We start from the raw sequence: 19,405 nt of genomic DNA, 5'->3' as shown, positions 1-19,405 counted from the left end.
TTTACTAATACATCTACCTAAGAAGGTAGGTGTATTAGTCCGTTTTCACACTGCTATAAAGAACTAACTGTGACTGGGTAATTTATAAATAAAAGAGGTTTAATTGACTTATAGTTCCACATGGCTAGGGAGGCTTCAGGAAACTTAATCATGGCAGAAGGGGAAGCAAGGCACGTCTTACATGGTGGCAGGAGAGAGAGAGACAGAGAGACAGGTGCAGGGAGGGAATGCCAGGGGAACTGCCAAACACTTTTAAACCATCAGCTCTTGTGAGAACTCACTATCACGAGAACAACATGGGAGAAACTGCCCCCATGATCCAGTCACCTCCCACCAGGTCCCTCCCTCAACATGTAGGGATAACAATCAAGATGAAATTTGGGTGGGGACACAGAGCCAAACCATATCACTAGGCTTGTAAGATTCATTTTTGTGTGTGTGTAAGTAGGCAGCATAAATACTGTCTAGAATACATAAACATAGCAGAAAATATAATCCTGTAAAGTTGCTGTGGCAACATCAGCTGCTTATGTTGCAATAAATATAATGGCAATACTTTTTGAAACTTTTTTATTAGAGACCAGGATACAACTGCATCTCTGGAAAGATAATGAGTCTACCAGTTTGTGCTATTTTTCTCTCATCCCCTTAGTTATTGACCTATTTGGAGGATTCTTCAGCTGCAGAAGTTGCATTATGTAGCCAGTAATAATATTTATTTTTCCAGGTGCTTGGGGTAGAGTATGGGAATTTTTCTTTTTTAATCCACATAACGAGACATTTATAAGGAAGTGTGTAGAGTCCAGCCCACTCAGCAGACAACCCAGGATTCAAACATTGTTGGAACTTCTAGACAAACCTCATTTTCTCTTCCATTTTTTTCCCTAAAATAGTGCCATTATATTGATAGAGCCCATTATATTGGTGGTTGGAGGACCCAGCGTCTGTCCACCCTTTCTGTGCATGATAGAAAAATGTGTGCATGTCCAGTGTATTACTGTTAGGTTGAGACATTTCACTGGCAGTGGTGGGAATGCAGACAACAAACAACAATATCTGGTTCCGACCTGGGCTAGAGCTAAATGCATCCTGGGTTGGAGGTTCACTTCTATCACCAAGCCCTACCAGAAGCACGGGAGATTTGACCTAGGGGGCTCCCTCTGGCCCGGGCCTTACCAATAGTGGCACTCAGCTACAACATACACCTATCGGTTTTGGGTTTTTTTTCTCTAATTCTTTTCAGTCCAGTCTCTTGTATGCTTGAATCTCCTGTCTGTTTGGTAGTCTGACTTTGCAGGAATGTAGCAGCAATTTTGAACGAATTGGTTACTTTGAGTTTTAGAAATGTAAGTCCTTAAAGATCTTGAAAATGATTTTGGTGATGAGCTGCCACAGCTAGTTGTTCATCCAATGGCCTGGGAAATGCAGAACCATGAATACCATGCCTGTTAGACCTGGAACAGGCGATGGCACCCTCCTTGAGAAAATGTGATTTTAACTGAGAAGCAGTATTTCTGGAAAATTTTTCCACTGGCTTTCTTTTATTGTTGTTACCTGTAATTTCATCATCTTTTCATTTAATTCTGTTCAGTATGATGTCTTTGGGACCAGTGGGTATTTTTATTTGCTTGTAGAAGTGTTTGTTCTTAGGGCTATGCTATGACTCAGGAAGGCCAGCCCCACCCACTCTCTTGTTGCTTGGCACCAATCCTCCCTGGTTGTTGGGCATCTTGTTTACTTCTGCCCTTAATTCCCTGCAGGTGCGTAAGTACAAGAGCATGATCCTGGAAGACCTGGAGTCTGCTCTGGCAGAACACGCCCCTGCGCCACAGGAGGTTAATTCAGAACTGCCGCCTCTCACCATCGACGGAATTCCAGTCTCTGTGGACAAAATGACCCAGGTAAGGGGTGGGAGGTGAGGAAGAGACTCAGAGGCAAGTGGCACAGGTGTGGGCGGGCCTCTGATCACTTTTCTGCATTTTGTCCTCAGTGATCTGACCAGGGAGTGAGATGCAGACTGGAGTCTGGTAGTGAAACAGTAGCAGCCTTGGAAAAGACATTGTAGTGCCAGAAGAGTGCTCCCAACCAAGGGCATGGCTGTGGTGTCCTCTTTCTTCTGGCGTTTTTTTTTTCCCTTTCACTTGGTCCTTTGGGTTGGATTAACAAAAAAAAAAAAAAAACTTTTAGCTTGGGGTTGGTCTGAACAAAAGAACATTAGGAGTTTGATGAATCACAATCAAGGTGGCCAAGTAAACTTTTAGCCCTCGGGCTGCTCTGCTCCTCTTTCAATGTAAATCCTGAATACCTCCATAATTATTACGAAGTACAGCTCCCTTCCACAGGGAATAAGAATGTAAAACTCAGAATGACAGTCTTCTGAGTCATTGATTTGATATTCCTTTTTAAAATTTTTGTTTAATTTTTTTTAATTTTGTGATTTCTAAAGATGGGGGTCTCACTGTGTTGCCCAGGCTGATCTCAATCTCCTAGGCTCAAGCGATCCTCCTGCCTTAGCCTCCCAAAGTACTGGGATTATAGGCGTACGCTGCTGTGCCAGCCTGATTTCCTCTTCCTTTAAGAAGGGAAGTCAAAATGTACTTAGCCTGATAAATCAGCATACCTCAGTAATTTTTATGAGATTATCCCTTTTATATATTTTTAGTTTAGCCTGATCAAAATCAAACACCTTTTTAACATATTTTCCCATCCTATTTCTTTTTTTTGAGCCGGAGTCTCGATCCGTAGCCCAGGCTGGAGTGCAGTGATGCGATCTTGGCTTACACTGCACTTGGCTCACTGCAACCTCCGCCTCCCGGGTTCAAGAGGTTCTCATGCCTCCGAGTAGCTGTGATTACAGGTGTGCGCTACCACACCTGGCTAATTTTTGTTTTTTTAGTAGAGATGGGATTTTGCCATGTTGGCCAGGATGGTCACAAACTCCTGACCTCATGTGATCCCCCTCCTGGCCTCCCAAAGTGCTGGGATTACAGGTGTGAGCCACCACGCCCAGCCTACCCTGTTTCTTTATTAATTTACTTCTCTCTTGCTAAATCCACTTGTCAGGTTTTTTTCCTTATCTTATTCAGTCTTCAGCACCTTTTGACACAGTTGATTACTCCTTAAAGCATCTTCTCTCTGTCTGTTGACCGCACCCTCTTCTGAAGATCCTCATCCCTCACTAGGTGCTCCCCTCATCCCTTCTGGGGCCCCTCTTCCTCTTCTCACCTGATCATCGATATGCTGTTTTCACCCAGCTTACGTTCACTGTTAGATGTCTGGTCCTCACATGCCCCAAACAGAACCTTTGGTGGTTCCTACTCTGCACGCCACATCTGTTCCTCTCCAAGTGTTCCCCATATCAGTTAATGGAACTGCTGTCCATCTGGTTGCTCAAGTCCCAGCATGGAAGTAATCCTGATTTCCCTGTTTTGCCCTCTCCCTCCACAGTCCCCTGCCATCCTCCACATCTAATTCAGCATCAGGTCATGTCAGTTCACCTCTGAAATATACTCTGACACTGGCCATTCTTCTCACTTCCCATCAGCACCCAAGTCCAAGCCTTTAGCATCTCTTGTATAGCCTATCCACTGTGGTCTGCTGCAGTCCATTCTCCACGTAGCCATCCTAGTAGTTTTTTAAAAAACTTACATCATGCAGGGTGTTGTAGCTCACGCCTGTAATCAAGAGGAGGATCCCTTGAGTCCAGGAGTTTGAGATCAGCCTGGGCAGCAGGCTGGAATTTTTTTTTTTTTTTTTTTTTTTTTTTGTCTCTACAAAAAATACAAAAATTAGCCAGGGCATGGTGGTGTGTGCCTGTAGTCTCAAATACTTGGAAGGCTGAGGTGGGAGGACCGTTTGGGCCCGGGAGGTTGAGGCTACAGTGACCCAAGATTGTGCCACTGCACTCTAGCCTGGGTGACAGAGTGAGATCCTGCCTCAAATAAATGAGTGAATGAATGAATAAATTTATTTATTTATTTAATTCAGGCCGTATCACTTCCTTGTTTAAGCCCTTTAATGGTTTTCCACTATTCCTAGAATCGAATTCAGACTGTGCTGTGGCCTTGAAGGCCCTATGTAATCTGGCCTTTTCCTGCCTCATCTTCTTCCCCTCAGTCACTGGGCTCCAGCCACTCTAACCCTCTTTTCCTCAAACACCCTGCATCCATTCTTTTGCTTTCGCTATTCCCTTTGCCTGAATATTGTTCTGCCAGATGATTGCATGATGGACTTTATCTTATTCAAAGTCTAGCTCAAATATCACCTCCTGAGACAAGCCTTTCTTGATTATCCCACCTAAATGAAGCTTTCTTCTTCCCCACCAAGCCACTAATACATCCTCTGTGTTCTTGTCTGTGTAACACTTGTTACTACCTGAAATAATCCCATTTGTTAACTTGTATACTTATTTGTGGTCTCCCCAGCTAGAATTTGAGGAATTTAGTTTCTGTCGTTTACTTCTGTTCAGTATAGCTGCTCAGCCTCTGAAATAACATGTCATCTAAATAATAGTATCTGTTCAGTAAATGACTTCAGGGTTAGAGCAAAAATGAGTTAAGTGTAATGGTGGGGAACAGGATCGCAAGTCCCCTGGGCAGGTGTTGACCCAGTGCAGATGCTGATGCTGCTGCTCGGGGTGGCACTTTTATTTTTTATTCCATCTGAACCAGCAACTTGGTCTGAAGTAATACTACATTTTATAAATATAAACGTAAATAGTGATCTTTTGATTGTTGGATTCATAGCCCTTTCTGTGGACACTGGAAAGATCTCTAAATAATGGTTCAGAAAGGAAAGCATTATCTAAACCAAGCTTGCCCAATCCACATCCCGCAAGACGCATGCGACCCAGGATGGCTTTGAATGTGGCCCAACACAAATTCGTAAACTTTCTTAAAACATTATGAGATTTTTAGGCAATTTTTTTTTCTTTAGCTCATCAGCTATTATTAATGTTAGTATATTTTATGTGTGGCCCCAGATAATTCTTCCTCTAATGTGGCCAAGGGAAGCCGAAAGATTTGGCACCCCGATCTAAACTTTTCTTTACTGTCTTTTAACAGTTTCTGTTATTCTGTTTCTAGAGGCATTCTGACTGGTTCAAGTAAAGAAAACATAAAGTGAATTATTTTTATCTGGTTGATGTAAAGAATCGACTCTGTCTCAGATGTAAAGTATATCTAAAACTGCCTAAGCCTTTGGTTTCGAATGCTGTGTTCGGTTAACTCCTCTCCTGTGATGGGTATTTGTTATTCTTTGTCACATTTGGTGTGCTAGGGTAAAACAGTCTGAGGTTTTGATTATATTAAATCATTGTGGATACTGGTTTTCATGAAATTGGCTAGTGGCCGCAGAAGTCAGCAAACAGTTTAGTTATTATCATTTTGGAGGTAAGACATTTGAAAGTGTTGTTTTCCATTTTTATCAAAACCACACTCGGTAGAGCTTGGTGTGCTGGTGAATGAGGAGCTGGATCTCAGTTGTCAAACGCATAGATGCGTTGCTGGAGGTGCACATTTTCTCTATCATATGCTCCCTCCTTCCCCTTCTTACCAAAGATGATGACTAAAAAGTCAAACATAACAAATAAAATAAAACAAACAAATGAGGAGGAAGAGGGAGCAGGATGATGAAAAACCCAGCTCCCAACTGAATGGGAATTTCCAAGTATTTGGATCCTGGCATTTTCTCCCCTCAACGTTTTATTGTTGTTTGTTTTCCTCAAATACTTTTTTCTTTTTTTTTTTTTTTTTTTTTTTTTGAGACAGAGTCTTGCTCTGTCGCCCAGGCTGGGGTGCAGTGGCCGGATCTCAGCTCACTGCAAGCTCCGCCTCCCGGGTTTAGACCATTCTCCTGCCTCAGCCTCCCGAGTAGCTGGGACTACAGGCGCCCGCCACCTCGCCCGGCTAGTTTTTTGTTATTTTTTAGTAGAGACGGGGTTTCACCGTGTTAGCCAGGATGGTCTCGATCTCCTGACCTTGTGATCCGCCCGTCTCGGCCTCCCAAAGTGCTGGGATTACAGGCTTGAGCCACCGCGCCCAGCTCAAATACTTTTTTCTTAATCTGAGCTAAATAGCTAGTTCGCTCGCTCTCTCTCTGTCTCTTTTTTTTTTTTTTTTTTTTTTTCTGAGACGGAGTCTCGCTCTATTGCCCAGGCTGAAGTGCAATGGCGTGATCTCAGCTCACTGCAACCTCTGCCTCCCGGGTTGAAGCAATTATCCCACCTCAGCCTCCTGAGTAGCTGGGACTACAGGCATGCACCACCATGCCTGCCTAATTTTTTTGTATTTTTAGTAGAGTTGGGGTTTCACCACGTTGGCCAGACTGCTCGCCAACTGCTGACCTCAAGTGATCTGCCCATCTTGGCCTCCCAAAGTGCTGGGATTACAGGCATAAGCCACTGTGCCTGGCCAATAGCTCTCTTTTATAATTGATCCTAAAGACTTTCACTATTAATGGGAGTAAAAGGAGGGTTTTATTTCCACCCAAACCTAGATAGGCAAGGGTATGGGACTACAAGCAGTCTAATGCACTGTTAGTGGGAATGCAGATTGGTACACTTTCTCTAGAGGGCAGGTTGGTGTTGGCAATGCATATCAAAGTCTAAAAGGTGTATATCATGCCCTCCAATTAAACACAGATGTACATTGTTTATTACAGCATGTCTACAGTAGGAAAATTGGGAACAATGTGATTGGTTAAATTACGATAGTGTTTAGAATTTATATAGGAAGACGAGCAGCATAGCCCAAAAGAGATGATACGGTGAACTGTTAGACACTAAAAATGATGATTTGCTCTTTATTGCAGTAGAATAATATTTGTGGTATGTTAAATTAAAAAAAACTGTAAAGTAGCATTTTTTATATACTGTAATTTGAGGAGTTTAGGGCTTTACTTTTCAGTTTCTTTTGGGAGATTTTTTAAAAAATTCTGGGAACACAGAATTGAGCTGATTTATTTCATTTTCTGTAACATTAACATAAAGTATGCCCCCCTCTGTGTGTATAGAACTTTGGAGGAGTGCACATATTAACACTGGGCACAGTGGCTCACATCTGTAATCGCAGCACTTTGGGAGGCTGAGGCGGGTGGATCACCTGAGGTCAGGAGAGCAGCCTGGCCAACATGGTGAAACCCTGTCTCTACTAAAAATACAAAAATCAGCCGGGTGTGTTGGCACGCCCCTGTAATCCAGCTACTCGGGAGGCTGAGGCAGGAGAATCGCTTGAACCTGGGAGGTGGAGGTTACAGTGAGCCCAGATCATGCCACTGCACTCCAGCCTGGTTGACAGAGCAAGACTCCGTCTCAAAAAAAAAAAACTGATTGTAAAGTAGCATTTCTTATATACCGTAATTTGAGGGGTTTAGGGCTTTATTTTTCTGTTTCTTTTGGGAGATTTTTTTTTTTTTTTAATTCCGGGAACACAGAATTGAGCTGATTTATCTCATTTTCTAAAACAATAACATAAAATGTGCCCACATCTGTGTGTATAGAACTTGGAGGGATGTACATTAAAATATTAACACTAATTATCTATGCATGGTGGCATTATAGGTGATTTTCATTTTATCTAAATAAGCATGAATTGCTTTTATAATAGAAATACAAAAAACTATTTTCCTATTTTATATTAAACTTGAATTTTTTAAAGTGCAAAGTTAGGCCAAGCGCAGTGGCTCACACCTGTAATCCCAGCACTTTGGGAGGCTGAGGTGGGTAGATCACCTGAGGTCAGGAGTTCGAGACCAACCTGACCAACATGGAGAAACCCCGTCTCTACTAAAAAAATTAATAAATACAAAATTAGCCAGGCTTAGTGGTGCATGCCTGTAATCACAGCTACTCGGGAGGCTGAGGCAGGAGAATCACTTGAACCCGGAAGGCGGAGGTTGCGGTGAGCTGAGATCGCACCATTGCACTCCAGCCTGGGGCAACAAGAGCGAAACTCCGTCTCAAAAAAAATATAAATAAATAAATAAATAAACAAATAAAGTGCAAAGTTTGATAATGTTTCTGCTTTGTTTTGCCCAAAGATTATTTTTATTTATGTTAGCATGAAGATGTCAACATCTCTCTTTTCCCCCCCTTATTTTCCTCTTAAATAGATACTTTGTGTTGGAAGGCACACTGCTAAGTTCTTTACAGGGGCATCTCATTTAATCCACCTTTGTGTGTGTGTGTATGTGTGTCTTAAAAATTCTTATTTTATTTTATTTTATTTATTTATTTTTTTTTTTTTGAGACGGAGTCTCGCTCTGTCGCCCAGGCTGGAGTGCAGTGGCCGGATCTCAGCTCACTGCAAGCTCCGCCTCCCGGGTTTTACGCCATTCTCCTGCCTCAGCCTCCCGAGTAGCTGGGACTACAGGCGCCCGCCACCTCGCCCGGCTAGTTTTTTTTTGTATTTTTTTTAGTAGAGACGAGGTTTCACCGTGTTAACCAGGATGGTCTCGATCTTCTGACCTCGTGATCCGCCCGTCTCGGCCTCCCAAAGTGCTGGGATTACAGGCTTGAGCCACCGCGCCCGGCAAAAATTCTTATTTTATAGTCAAGGAAGCAGAGCTCAGATATGGTTTATAGCCATTAAGAACAAGTACATTTTACTGGACATTAATTCTAGATTTCAGAACATACTGGTAATTTATGACTTCCTTGAAGTGATAAAATTCTAGAATTATCAAACTGGACTGTAATAGAGATAGACTTGGGTTAACCAGACAGCTCTATTATCATCTTATCTGCACTTGATGGTATAGAGATGACTTGATATTGATGACCCTAACTTACAAATCTATATAGGATCCTAAGATACATTCTGAATCGTCTAAAGAGAGTAAATTATATTCAATATTGTTCTAATATTATGCGTTGCATTATTTTGTATCTTTACAAATGAGAAAGTTAGCATGATTTATTGGAAAGAATACTAACTCAGAGTCAGAAGATCTATTTTCTAGTCTCAATTCTACTATGTATAACCATGGTTCTCACTTTCATCTTCTGATGAAATACATGCCCTCCTACCTTAAGGAGTCAGAGGAAGAAAAATAAAATTTGGTGTAGGAAAATGTTTTGAAAACTAAAGCATCACACCAAGGTATTATTACTAATTATTAATGGTAATTATATGTATTGCCTATATTCATTTTTTAATAACCTGAACATACCATCTCTCAGCCATGCTTTATTAGAGAAAGTTCATGAACCAAGAATTTTAATTTTTCTCAACAGTTAAGTGGAACAATACAGCTGACTTTTTTTTTTTCTTTTCCCTGGTGTCTACGAAAACAAAATATTTTTCAGATTGAAAATTGAGGAATAGGCCGGGCGCGGTGGCTCAAGCCTGTAATCCCAGCACTTTGGGAGGCCGAGACGGGCGGATCACGAGGTCAGGAGATCGAGACCATCCTAGCTAACACAGTGAAACCCCGTCTCTACTAAGAAATACAAAAAACTAGCCGGGCGAGGTGGCAGGCGCCTGTAGTCCCAGCTACTCGGGAGGCTGAGGCCGGAGAATGGCGTGAACCCGGGAGGCGGAGCTTGCAGTGAGCTGAGATCCGGCCACTGCACTCCAGCCTGGGCTACAGAGCGAGACTCCTTCTCAAAAAAAAAAAAAAAAGAAGAAAATTGAGGCATAAATAGAAAATGAAATGTATGAAGGAAGCTAATGACAAATAGAACTTAGGGCTGCATTCATATTGCCAGTGCTTTTTAAAAAATCTTTTTTGTATAAAACTGTATTGTATTCATTATTCAGGTTGACTCTTTCAGCCAGTCTGCACTAAACATTTACTTTTCTTTTTTCTTTTCTTTTTTTTTTTTTGAGACAGTCTCACTGTGTTGCCCAGGCTGGAGTGAAATGGTGCAATCTCGGCTCACTGCAACCTCCACCTACTGGGTTCAAGTGATTCTCCTGCCTCAGCCTCCCCAGTAGCTTGGATTACAGGCGCAGGCCACCACGCTAGGTTAATTTTTTTGTATTTTTAGTAAAGACGGGATTTCACCATGTCAGGCTCATCTCGAATTCCTGAGCTTGGGCAATCTGCCCGCCTTGGCCTTCCAAAGTTTTAGGTGTGGCTCACAGGTGTGAGCCACCGCACCCAGCCAACATTTGCTTTTTAAGAGAATTTTTTACTTGCCCCAAAACTCTCAAAATTGTCTCCTACACAGATAAAAATTGCACATAATGATGTCTGAAGTTCTGTGAGAACTAAATGCTCTGTTTTTTTAGGAAGCAGCTCTCTTGGGTTTTGGCTTTTGTCTTTTTTGTTTCGTTGAAAGTATGATTCTTTATTAGTAAATAGGACGTTTTACCTGAAAAGTTTCTGTTTTTACTATTATAACTATAGTAAGATTTTAAGTCTCTTGTTTTGGTGCCATGAGTTGGAATAGTCCTTATTTTGGCGGGGGCGGGGTGGGAGGTGGGTGTGCGTGTTAGAAAACTACATATGTCTGTGGTGTTTTTAGTAATTAAAATGAAAATTTGGATTTCGAATCACCTTTAAGAATAGTGGCTGGAACTTACTCTATACTTATTCCATATCTGTTTGGAATTGGAGGAGGTTGAGATAAAGCTTAGCAAAAGGGATCCTTAGTTTGGGGTAGGTTCTGCAACCCCAGAATTCATTTACAGTAAAGTCTCCTTTTTCAGATTTTGAAAGTCAGGTTAGCAAATTTGTTTTAGGATACTACAGACCAGGGCCTAGTGGATGGGCTAAGTCAGTGCCTCTCAAACTTCAGAGTGTGCAGCAGTCACCTGAGAAGTCGTGTTCAAATGCAGATTAGGAATCAGTAGGTCTGGAATGGGCCTGAGGTTCTGCCTTGCTGGTGAGCCCCCAGGTGATGTCAATGCTGCTGTTTCTCAGACTATGCTTTGAGTTCAAGGAATTGCGTAGCTTCTTGCAGAGTCTTTAAGCAATAATTATGATTTTGCTAGTGGAAAATCAATTCTGCTCTTTACCAGACGTGGGTCCTATAGGCTTCTCTTGTTCTTGGGAGGTGGTAAATCTCTTTGGAATCTGTATTGGAAGACATCCAGGCATATATTATAATTCTAGAAGAAGCATCACTGGAAAGACCTGGGCAGTATTATTGATTAAAATCCACTCTTCTTTCCCTTCTCCTTTCCCTCACCTTCCTTGAACTTACTGCCCTCCTCTTACTGTCACTGGGGCAATCTTTGTTGCTTTAATATTCCCATGGCTTGATGATGCAACAGGATAGTAATTTATAGCAGTTTCAGGTAAACCTTCTGAAATGTTCAGCATAGTGCTTGCTTCATTAGGAAGGAGTTATTCACAAGGCTTTAGAGATGTTTTACTTAGAAAACAGCCAGTCAGTTATCTGCTTAAGTTTTTTGAGAGTTTTGTTCTGTTTTGAAAAAAACATAGGTCTCACCTCTTCTACTCAAAAAGTAGAAAACATTATGCTGATTGAAATAAGCGGGACACAGAAGGAAAACATTGGGTGATTCTACTTATATGAGGTATCTAGAGTGGGCAAAATGATAAAGATAGAAAATAGAAGTGGCCGGGCACGATGGCTCACGCCTAATACCAACATTTTAGAAGGCCAAGGCAAGTGGATCACTTGAGGTCTGGAGTTCGAGACCAGCTTGGCCAACATGGTGAAACCCTGTCTCTACTAAAAATTTTTTTGTATTATTTACAAAAAAATAGCTGGGTATGGTGGCAGGTGCCTGCAATCCTAGCTACTGGGAACGCTGAGGCAAGAGAATCGCTTGAACCCGGGAGGTGGAGGTTATAGTGAGCCGAGATTGCGCCACTGCACTCCAGCCTGGTTGACAGAGCAAGACTCCGTCTCAAAAAAAGAAAGAAAGGAAGGAAGGAAGGAAGGAAGGAAGGAAGGAAGGAAGGAAGGAAGGAAGGAAGGAAGGAAGGAAGGAAGGAAGGAAGGAAGGAAGGAAGGAAGGAAGGAAGGAAGGAAGGAAGGAAGGAAGGAAGGAAGGAAGGAAGGAAGGAAGGAAGGAAGGAAGGAAGGAAGGAAGGAAGGAAGGAAGGAAGGAAGGAAGGAAGGAAGGAAGGAAGGAAGGAAGGAAGGAAGGAAGGAAGGAAGGAAGGAAGGAAGGAAGGAAGGAAGGAAGGAAGGAGAAAGAAAATATAAGTTACCAGGGACTATGCGGAGGTAGAAGTCAGGAGTTATTGTTTTAGTGGGCACAGAATTTGTTTGAGATGATGCTTTAAAAGTTCTAGAAATAGGCCAGGCATGGCGGCTTACACCTGTAATCCCAGCACTTTGGGAGGCCGAGGCAGGCAGATCACGAGATCCGGAGTTTGAGACCAGCCTGGCCAACATAGTGAAACCCCGTCTCCACTAAAAATACAAAAAATTAGCTGGGCATGGTGGCAGGTGTCTGTAATCCCAGCTACTTGGGAGGCTGAGGCAGGAGAATTGCTTGAACCCAGGAGGCAGAGGTTGTAGTAAGCTAAGATTGCACCATTGCCCTCCAGCCTGGGAGACAGTGCGAGACTCCATCTCAAAAAAAAACAAAAAGTTCTAGAAATAATGATGATGGTTATACAACATTGTGAACATATTTAGTGTCACTAAATGGTACATGTTAAAATAATAAATGTTATGTGTATTTTGCCATTGTTTAAAAAAATTTTTTTTGAAAAGAAGGACTGGATAAAAAGTATTTTAGTTTGGTGGTTCTCAAAATTGGCTGCATAATAGAATCACCTAGGGAACTTAAAATCCTAGTGCCCAGGCCACACTCCAGACCAATGAAGTCACAGCCTTCAGGGATGGGATCTAGGCATCTGCAGTGTTTAAACTCTCCAAGTGATTCCAGTGTGCAGGCAACTTTGAAAACCACTATGGTGGATCACAATTCCAAACTGCTTCTCCAGAATTTACTGGCAAAGCAGGTTCTTCTTACTGTCTGAAATTATCATAAAATGTTTACGTATATGATGTCTTGTCATGTTTAGTAGGCATGATGAGATTAAGAGAATATATATGGGCCAGATGTGGTGGCTCTTGCTTGTAATCCCAGCACTTTGGGAGGTCGAGGCAGGAGGATGGTTTGAGGCCAGGAGTTTTGAGACCAACCTGGGCAACACAGCAAGACCTCATCTCTACTAAAAATTTAAAAATTAGCTAGGCATGATGGTGCATCCATAGTCCCACCTACTCAGGAGGCTGAGGTGGGAGGATCATTTGAGCCCAGGAGTTCAGGGCTGCAGTGATGAGTCATGATCACGCCACTGCACTTCAGCCTGAGCAAAAGAGCGAGACCTTGTCTCAAAAAAGAAAGGAAAAGAAAGAGAGAATATATACGTAACAAATAAAAACACTGGTTGTGTTCTTAAATAGAACATAGCATATTTCAAGTAAAGAATAAGGGTATATTCAGAAATACTAAAGAGAAGAAACTAGCCATATAAATTACTTACATAGGATACAACTGGACTAAGGAAATATTTGCAATTTATATGACAGAATTAATATCCAGAGCAGATTAATATTTTCTTCATATTCATAAGATAAAGATAATTAGAAAAATAAGCAAATGTTATAAGCAGTTCACAGAAAGGAAAAATAACCAGTAAACATATAAAAAGATTGTCAACTCACTGGTAATGGAAATTAAAATAAGAAACCATTTCCCCCATGTCAGATGAGCCAAAATAAGAAAACTTGATAGTAAGGCTGGGTGCAGTGGCTCATGCCTGTATCCCAGCACTTTGGGAGGCTGAGGAGGGTGGATCACTTGAGGTCAGGAGTTCAAGACCAGCCTGGCCAACATGGTGAAACCCCATCTCTACTAAAAATACAAAACAATTAGCCAGCCATGGTAGCGCACGCCTGTAGTCCCAGCTACAGGTTGAGGCAGGAGGTTCACTTGAACCCGGGAGGCGGAGGTTGCAGTGAGCCAAGATTGCACCATTGCATTCCAGCCTGGGTGATAGAGTGAGACTGTCTCAAGAAAAATTTAAAAAGAGAGAGAAAACTTGGTAATAAAATGTGGAAGAGGTAATAAAATGTGGAAGAGGATGAATGGGTATTGTCTAGTACTCTTAGTGACAGTGGAATTGGCAAAGTCTTTCTGGAGGACAATTTGGCAGTGTATTAAAATGTTAAATCCATATACCCTTTAACCAGCAATTCCACTTTTCTGAATTTCTTTAACTGGTTAAAGGGTATATGGATTTAACATTTTCTGCTGAGTTTTCTGTGCACAAAGAAGCATGTACAAGCACTGTTTGTACAGCAAGAGAAACTGTAAGCAATCTAAATGTTTATCAGTAGGGGAATAGCTAAATAAAATGGAAATTCTTTTTTTTTTTTTTTTTTTTTTTTTTTTTTTGAGACGGAGTCTCACGCTGTTGCCCAGGCTGGAGTGCAGTGGCGCGATCTCGGCTCACTGCAAGCTCCGCCTCCCGGGTTCCCGCCATTCTCCTGCCTCAGCCTCCTGAGTAGCTGGGACTACAGGCGCCCGCCAACGCGCCCGGCTAATTTTTTGTATTTTTAGTAGAGACGGGGTTTCACTGTGGTCTCGATCTCCTGACCTTGTGATCCGCCCGCCTCGGCCTCCCAAAGTGCTGGGATTACAGGCTTGAGCCACCGCGCCCGGCCATAAAATGGAAATTCTATACCATGGATACTAGGCAACTGTTTTTAAAAATTATTGTAGTTGCACTACCATGAGAAGATCTCTATGACAAAATGTTGAGTGGAAAAAACAAGTTATAAAATAGTGTACAAACACAAAAATACATTTGTGTTTTTCTTTAATCGCATAAAACTGCCTTTCTAGCATGTATTTATGTAGATGTATAGAATCTGGCCTAGAAGGAAGGCTGTTCATCAGACTCATGCCTCTGGACAGGAGACTGGATTGAGGGAGAATAGATGGCAAAGAGGACTTTGACTTTACCTATATTATTTACATTTTTGTACAGAAGAGTACAACAAGCATAAGGTAACAGAAACTAACCAACCTGTGTTCTTCAAAGAGAAAGTAGGACTTTAAGAGCATTTTGATTAATGAGAGGGAGAAAGTTTGATAGGTTGGGAGTGCCGAGATACAGAAGCAGAAGTCTTGACTTGAGAGAGGAGTCTAAATGAGTGCCTTCATTGGCTGGCCTTCAAATTCACTAATTCTGAAGTTATGTTCATCTTTTCTCCAAACTTGCTCTTCTTGTGTTTTCTATGGGAATGTGTTTTTAGGGGAAATGAGATTAAGAGAAGCCAGTGTTTCTGCTTGGAATGGTGTTTCTGATAATAACCACCATAGTCATCTCTCTGAACAGAGATCAGTAGTACAAATAATTCCAAACATTGGGCAAATGAATCACTTTGCTTTAGCTCTTTAATGCCCTTTAGAGATCCATTCAATTTTTTATTTGTTTTGTTTTGTTTGTTTTTTGAGACGGAGTCTCACTGTTGCCCAGGCTGGAGTACAGTGGCGTGATCTCGGCTCACTGCAAACTCTGCCTCCCAGGTTCACGCCATTCTCCTGCCTCAGCCTCTCCGAGTAGCTGGGACTACAGGCGCCTGCCACCACGCCCGGCTAATTTTTTTTTTTTTTTTTTTTTTTTTTGCATTTTCAGTAGAGACGGGGTTTCACCATGGTCTCTATCTCCTGACCTCGTGATCCACCTGCCTCGGCCTCTCAAAGTGCTGGGATTACAAGCGTGAACCACCGCGCCTGGCCTATCCATTCAAATATAATTGGGTCTGTCAGCCTGGACGGTAATAATTTTAAGTTAAAATAGTGTTGCCACAGTCTGAAAAATCTCCATTTTTCCTTCCCTGCTACATTCCTATTTTCTGTAGGCTACGCAAAACATAACCTTTCAGCATGATTTGCTTTCACCTGCCTTCTCTTAAAATTTATTATGCATTCTCTGACCTCTTCAGTAGAGGTGGAGGTAGCACATATGTTGGTTTGAAAGACCTGTTCTTGGTAATTGAGCCTAAATGGACATCAGGAGCCTCAAAATCCCTAGACTCAGGTAAATGCAGAGCAAAGATAGAGCGAACGAGAGGAGAGGGTATTTGGGGGATGTGTAAGGATAATGCATTGTTGGATAGCAAAGAATTAACTGAATTTACAAAGGAAATTTCTAGCATAGCAAGAATTTTTTTTAATTTTGATTGGATTAGACGTTTTAGAGTTTTAGAGAACCTTTTATTTTAAACCTATCTGTGGTTTCCACATAATCTTTACTTTTCACTGACACGGGCATGAATTTGATATCCTTATCTTTGCTGATTGTCCCGGGAAGTGGTAGTATTTTCTATTCTTTGCTGGTTTGGTGTGGCTTTACTGACCAAGCTAGGGTACCTTAGGCCCACCTAAAGCCCTAAATCAGAATGAGAGTCCAGGAAAGCTTGTTCCAGCCCAATTAAAGGACAGTCTGAGAGGTTAGGCTTTAGCTTTGCTGATCCTGTTGATTGTCTCCCTGTGGATTAAAGACAAACCTTCCTTAACAAGCACATCAAAAAGCTTTGGTTTCCAAAACTCTCCAGGACCAGTAATTAATTCAACGGGTAATGAGAGCACAGTTCCGAATTCTGGAAAGGAATCATTTAACTCTTCCTGTACTGGACTGCTAGTTTCCCTTTATTAATAGTCTCTTTAGCCTTAGCACTGTTTATTTGGGACAGTGTAAAAATAACCTGTAGGAAGATTGCCTTTTTCAATGAAGTCAAATCATCTCTTAAGCATTTAAAAGTAAAAAATACCCTTCATTCCCAAAATGTACACACCTGAAAAACAAACTCTTATAGTAGAAAATACCTTTTACTTCTTTTGGTATAGGGGCAAATTTTATATGCTTGATAATTAGCACTTTTAAGAGCTATGATCTGCTCCTGAATTAGAACTTGTATGCCAGCAGCTGATTTCACTCTGGTTCCATTTTTTGACTTGATGGGGTTTCAGCCTGTGGAAGTAACCTTCTTTTTGTACTGTTTCTGTGTCTCCTGCTTCTCATATTAGCCTCTGGGATCATCTTCCTAGGAATTTGAAACATTTCTCATCCAGAGATTTATTAATACAAATTTTTAATGCTCAGGGACCCAGCAGAACAATGCACCTAAACTTCCTGTACATTGTGGGTGTGTTAGTAATAGCTTGCTTGCTTCAAAGCAAATAATTGGTCCAAATGGTCAATTTGTTCCTTCTTAGTTCTAGCACCCTTTATTTCTCATCCTCAACCTTGTTGCAGATACATATAAACTCATTCTTCTGCCACCTCTGCTTTTTTCCACTTTACCCATCGTTGAAAAACTAACGATGAATGTCTTTATGTACATTACAGTGTGTTCAGTATTAGTAAACTGTTTCAGAAAGCTAGCTATTTGTTTGCATTGGGGGAATAAATTCCCTATTTTCCCTGATTTAAAAGTAAAATCTTATTTATCTTTTAAATATTTCTTTTTGGCAAATGGTCACATTTAGACTTGATAGAAACTTAATATAGATTGAGTACTGCCTGCCCGAAATGTTTGGGTACGTCGGATTTCATATATTTTTTGATTTTTTTAACATTTGCATATACCTAGTGAGATATCTTGGAGATGGGACCACGATCTAAACACAAAATTTATTTGTGTTTTATATACACCTTATGCATGAAATAGAATTTTGACTGTGACCTGTCACTTGAGGTCATGGGTGGAATTTTCCACATGTGACTCTTGAAACATTCCAGATTTCAGATCTTCAGATTAGGGATGCTCAACCTGTAGCAGATTAAGGATTAAAACTGTGCTGGATTAAAGCCATGATGTTTCTGAGTCCTTATTTGTTTTACATTTAGAGTAGTTTTATTTAATAGATTTGAAGAGTGGATGCTTAAAGCATCTACTTTTTTAAAAAAAAGAACAATTTTTTCTTATTATAAAATCAGAATTATCAATCAGTTGCCAAAGAGCTATGATGCACCTAAATTTTATAACAAATTAAACTCTAAATTTTAGAACAAAAGTTATGAATACTGTAGAAGTTGCTGAAAAAAGGATGGCTTGATGACTAAGGTAATAATACTAAAACTGCTATTAATTAATATGCCTGCTATCTCAGCCTCTTAATTGACACTGTATATTTGCTATTATTACTATTTTACAGATGAGAAAATTAAGATTCAGAGCCAACTCTGAGCCTTTTGTTTTGTTTTGTTTTGTATTTTTGAGATGGAGTCTTGCTCTGTCACCCAGGCTAGAGTGTAGTTGAGCGATCATAGCTCACTGCAACCTCAGCCTCCTGGGTTCAAGCGATTCTCCTGCCTCAGCCTCCCGAGTAGCTGGCAATACAGGTATGTGCCACCATGCCTGGCTAATTTTTGTATTTTTAGTAAAGATGGTGTTTCACCATGTTGGCCAAGTGGGTCTTAAATTCCTGACCCCAGGGAATCCGCTCGCCTTGACCTCCCAAAGTGCTGGGATTACAGGCGTGAGCCACGGCACCCAGCCCTTGTGTTCTTTTTGGTAGAAAGAGGTAACTTAAGAGAAGTGAAGCTGAGTGCAATGACTCACACGTGAAATCCCAACACTTTGGGAGGTCGAGGCAGAAGGATTGCTTCAGGCCAGGAGTTTGAGATCAGCCTGGGCAACATTGGGAGACCCCTTCTCTACAGAAAAAAAAAAAAAAAAAAAGAAAGAAAGAAAAAGAAATAGCTGGGCATAGTGGCATGCACCTTTAGTCCCAACTACTGAAGGCTGAAGCAGGAGGATCCCTTAAGCCCTGGAGGTTGAGGCTGCATTGAGTTGTGTTCATGCCACTGCACTCCAGCCTGGACCACAGAGCAAGATCTGAGAGAGAGAGAGAGAGAGAGAGAGAATGAAAATGGATGAATAGTTAGTATATGAGAGAGAGAGATAATGAATGAATGAATGAATGAATGAATAGTTAGTATATGTTCCACAAAGAATGTAGGACTTTCTGGGCACTAAAGAATGAGTGGTATAGTAGCATGGAAAGTAGTCCAGCAAGGGGACAGAACAAAGGCAGAGAAGCAGGAATGGGCTTAGTAGTTCATAAGACAGTGCAGAGACTTGTCTGATGGAGGACCAAGGCTGAGTGGTAGGAATTAATGGAAACTGATTGTAGTGGGAAGCCAGATTGTAGTGGGTCTGAAAAGCTGGGCAGAAGGATCTAGTTTAGTTGCCGTCGTTAAAAGACATTTGAAGGTGTTTTGAGCATTGGAGCTATGTAGGTAACATTTAGGAAAATCTCTCCAGCAAGGATATGTGGGAAGAAGGAATGAAGGGAGAACTTGGAGTTCCCCAAGAAAGCCAACTAGAAGGATGCACTAGCCTTGGGCCAGAAAGTTAGAAAAAGGTGGGGCTGGAGAAGAAGGGATAGACACCAGAGACATTTCAAAGAAAACAAAAGAATCGGACTTGCAATGCGTGACTAGATAAGTGTTG

The 19,405-nt window shown here is 41.4% G+C and overlaps 1 protein-coding gene across 10 annotated transcripts in view; it reads left to right on the top strand.

Moving 5' to 3' along the window:
* The window catches only part of LOC105471403 (nuclear respiratory factor 1), a 149,643-nt gene that overhangs the window by 76,689 nt on the left and 53,549 nt on the right, over positions 1-19,405 (top strand). For all 10 annotated transcript variants that reach the window (XM_011723890.2, XM_024789577.2, XM_071094513.1 and 7 more), the window contains one exon: positions 1,761-1,901. In XM_011723890.2, coding sequence (XP_011722192.1) covers positions 1,761-1,901 — 141 coding nt within the window. The remainder of the gene's footprint in view (positions 1-1,760; positions 1,902-19,405) is intronic.

Source organism: Macaca nemestrina, chromosome 4 (genome assembly GCF_043159975.1).
Source record: "Macaca nemestrina isolate mMacNem1 chromosome 4, mMacNem.hap1, whole genome shotgun sequence".
Lineage (NCBI taxonomy): Eukaryota > Metazoa > Chordata > Mammalia > Primates > Cercopithecidae > Macaca > Macaca nemestrina.
The sequence above is the reverse complement of the archived record's forward strand: the minus strand, read 5'-3'. Positions and strand labels throughout refer to the sequence as shown.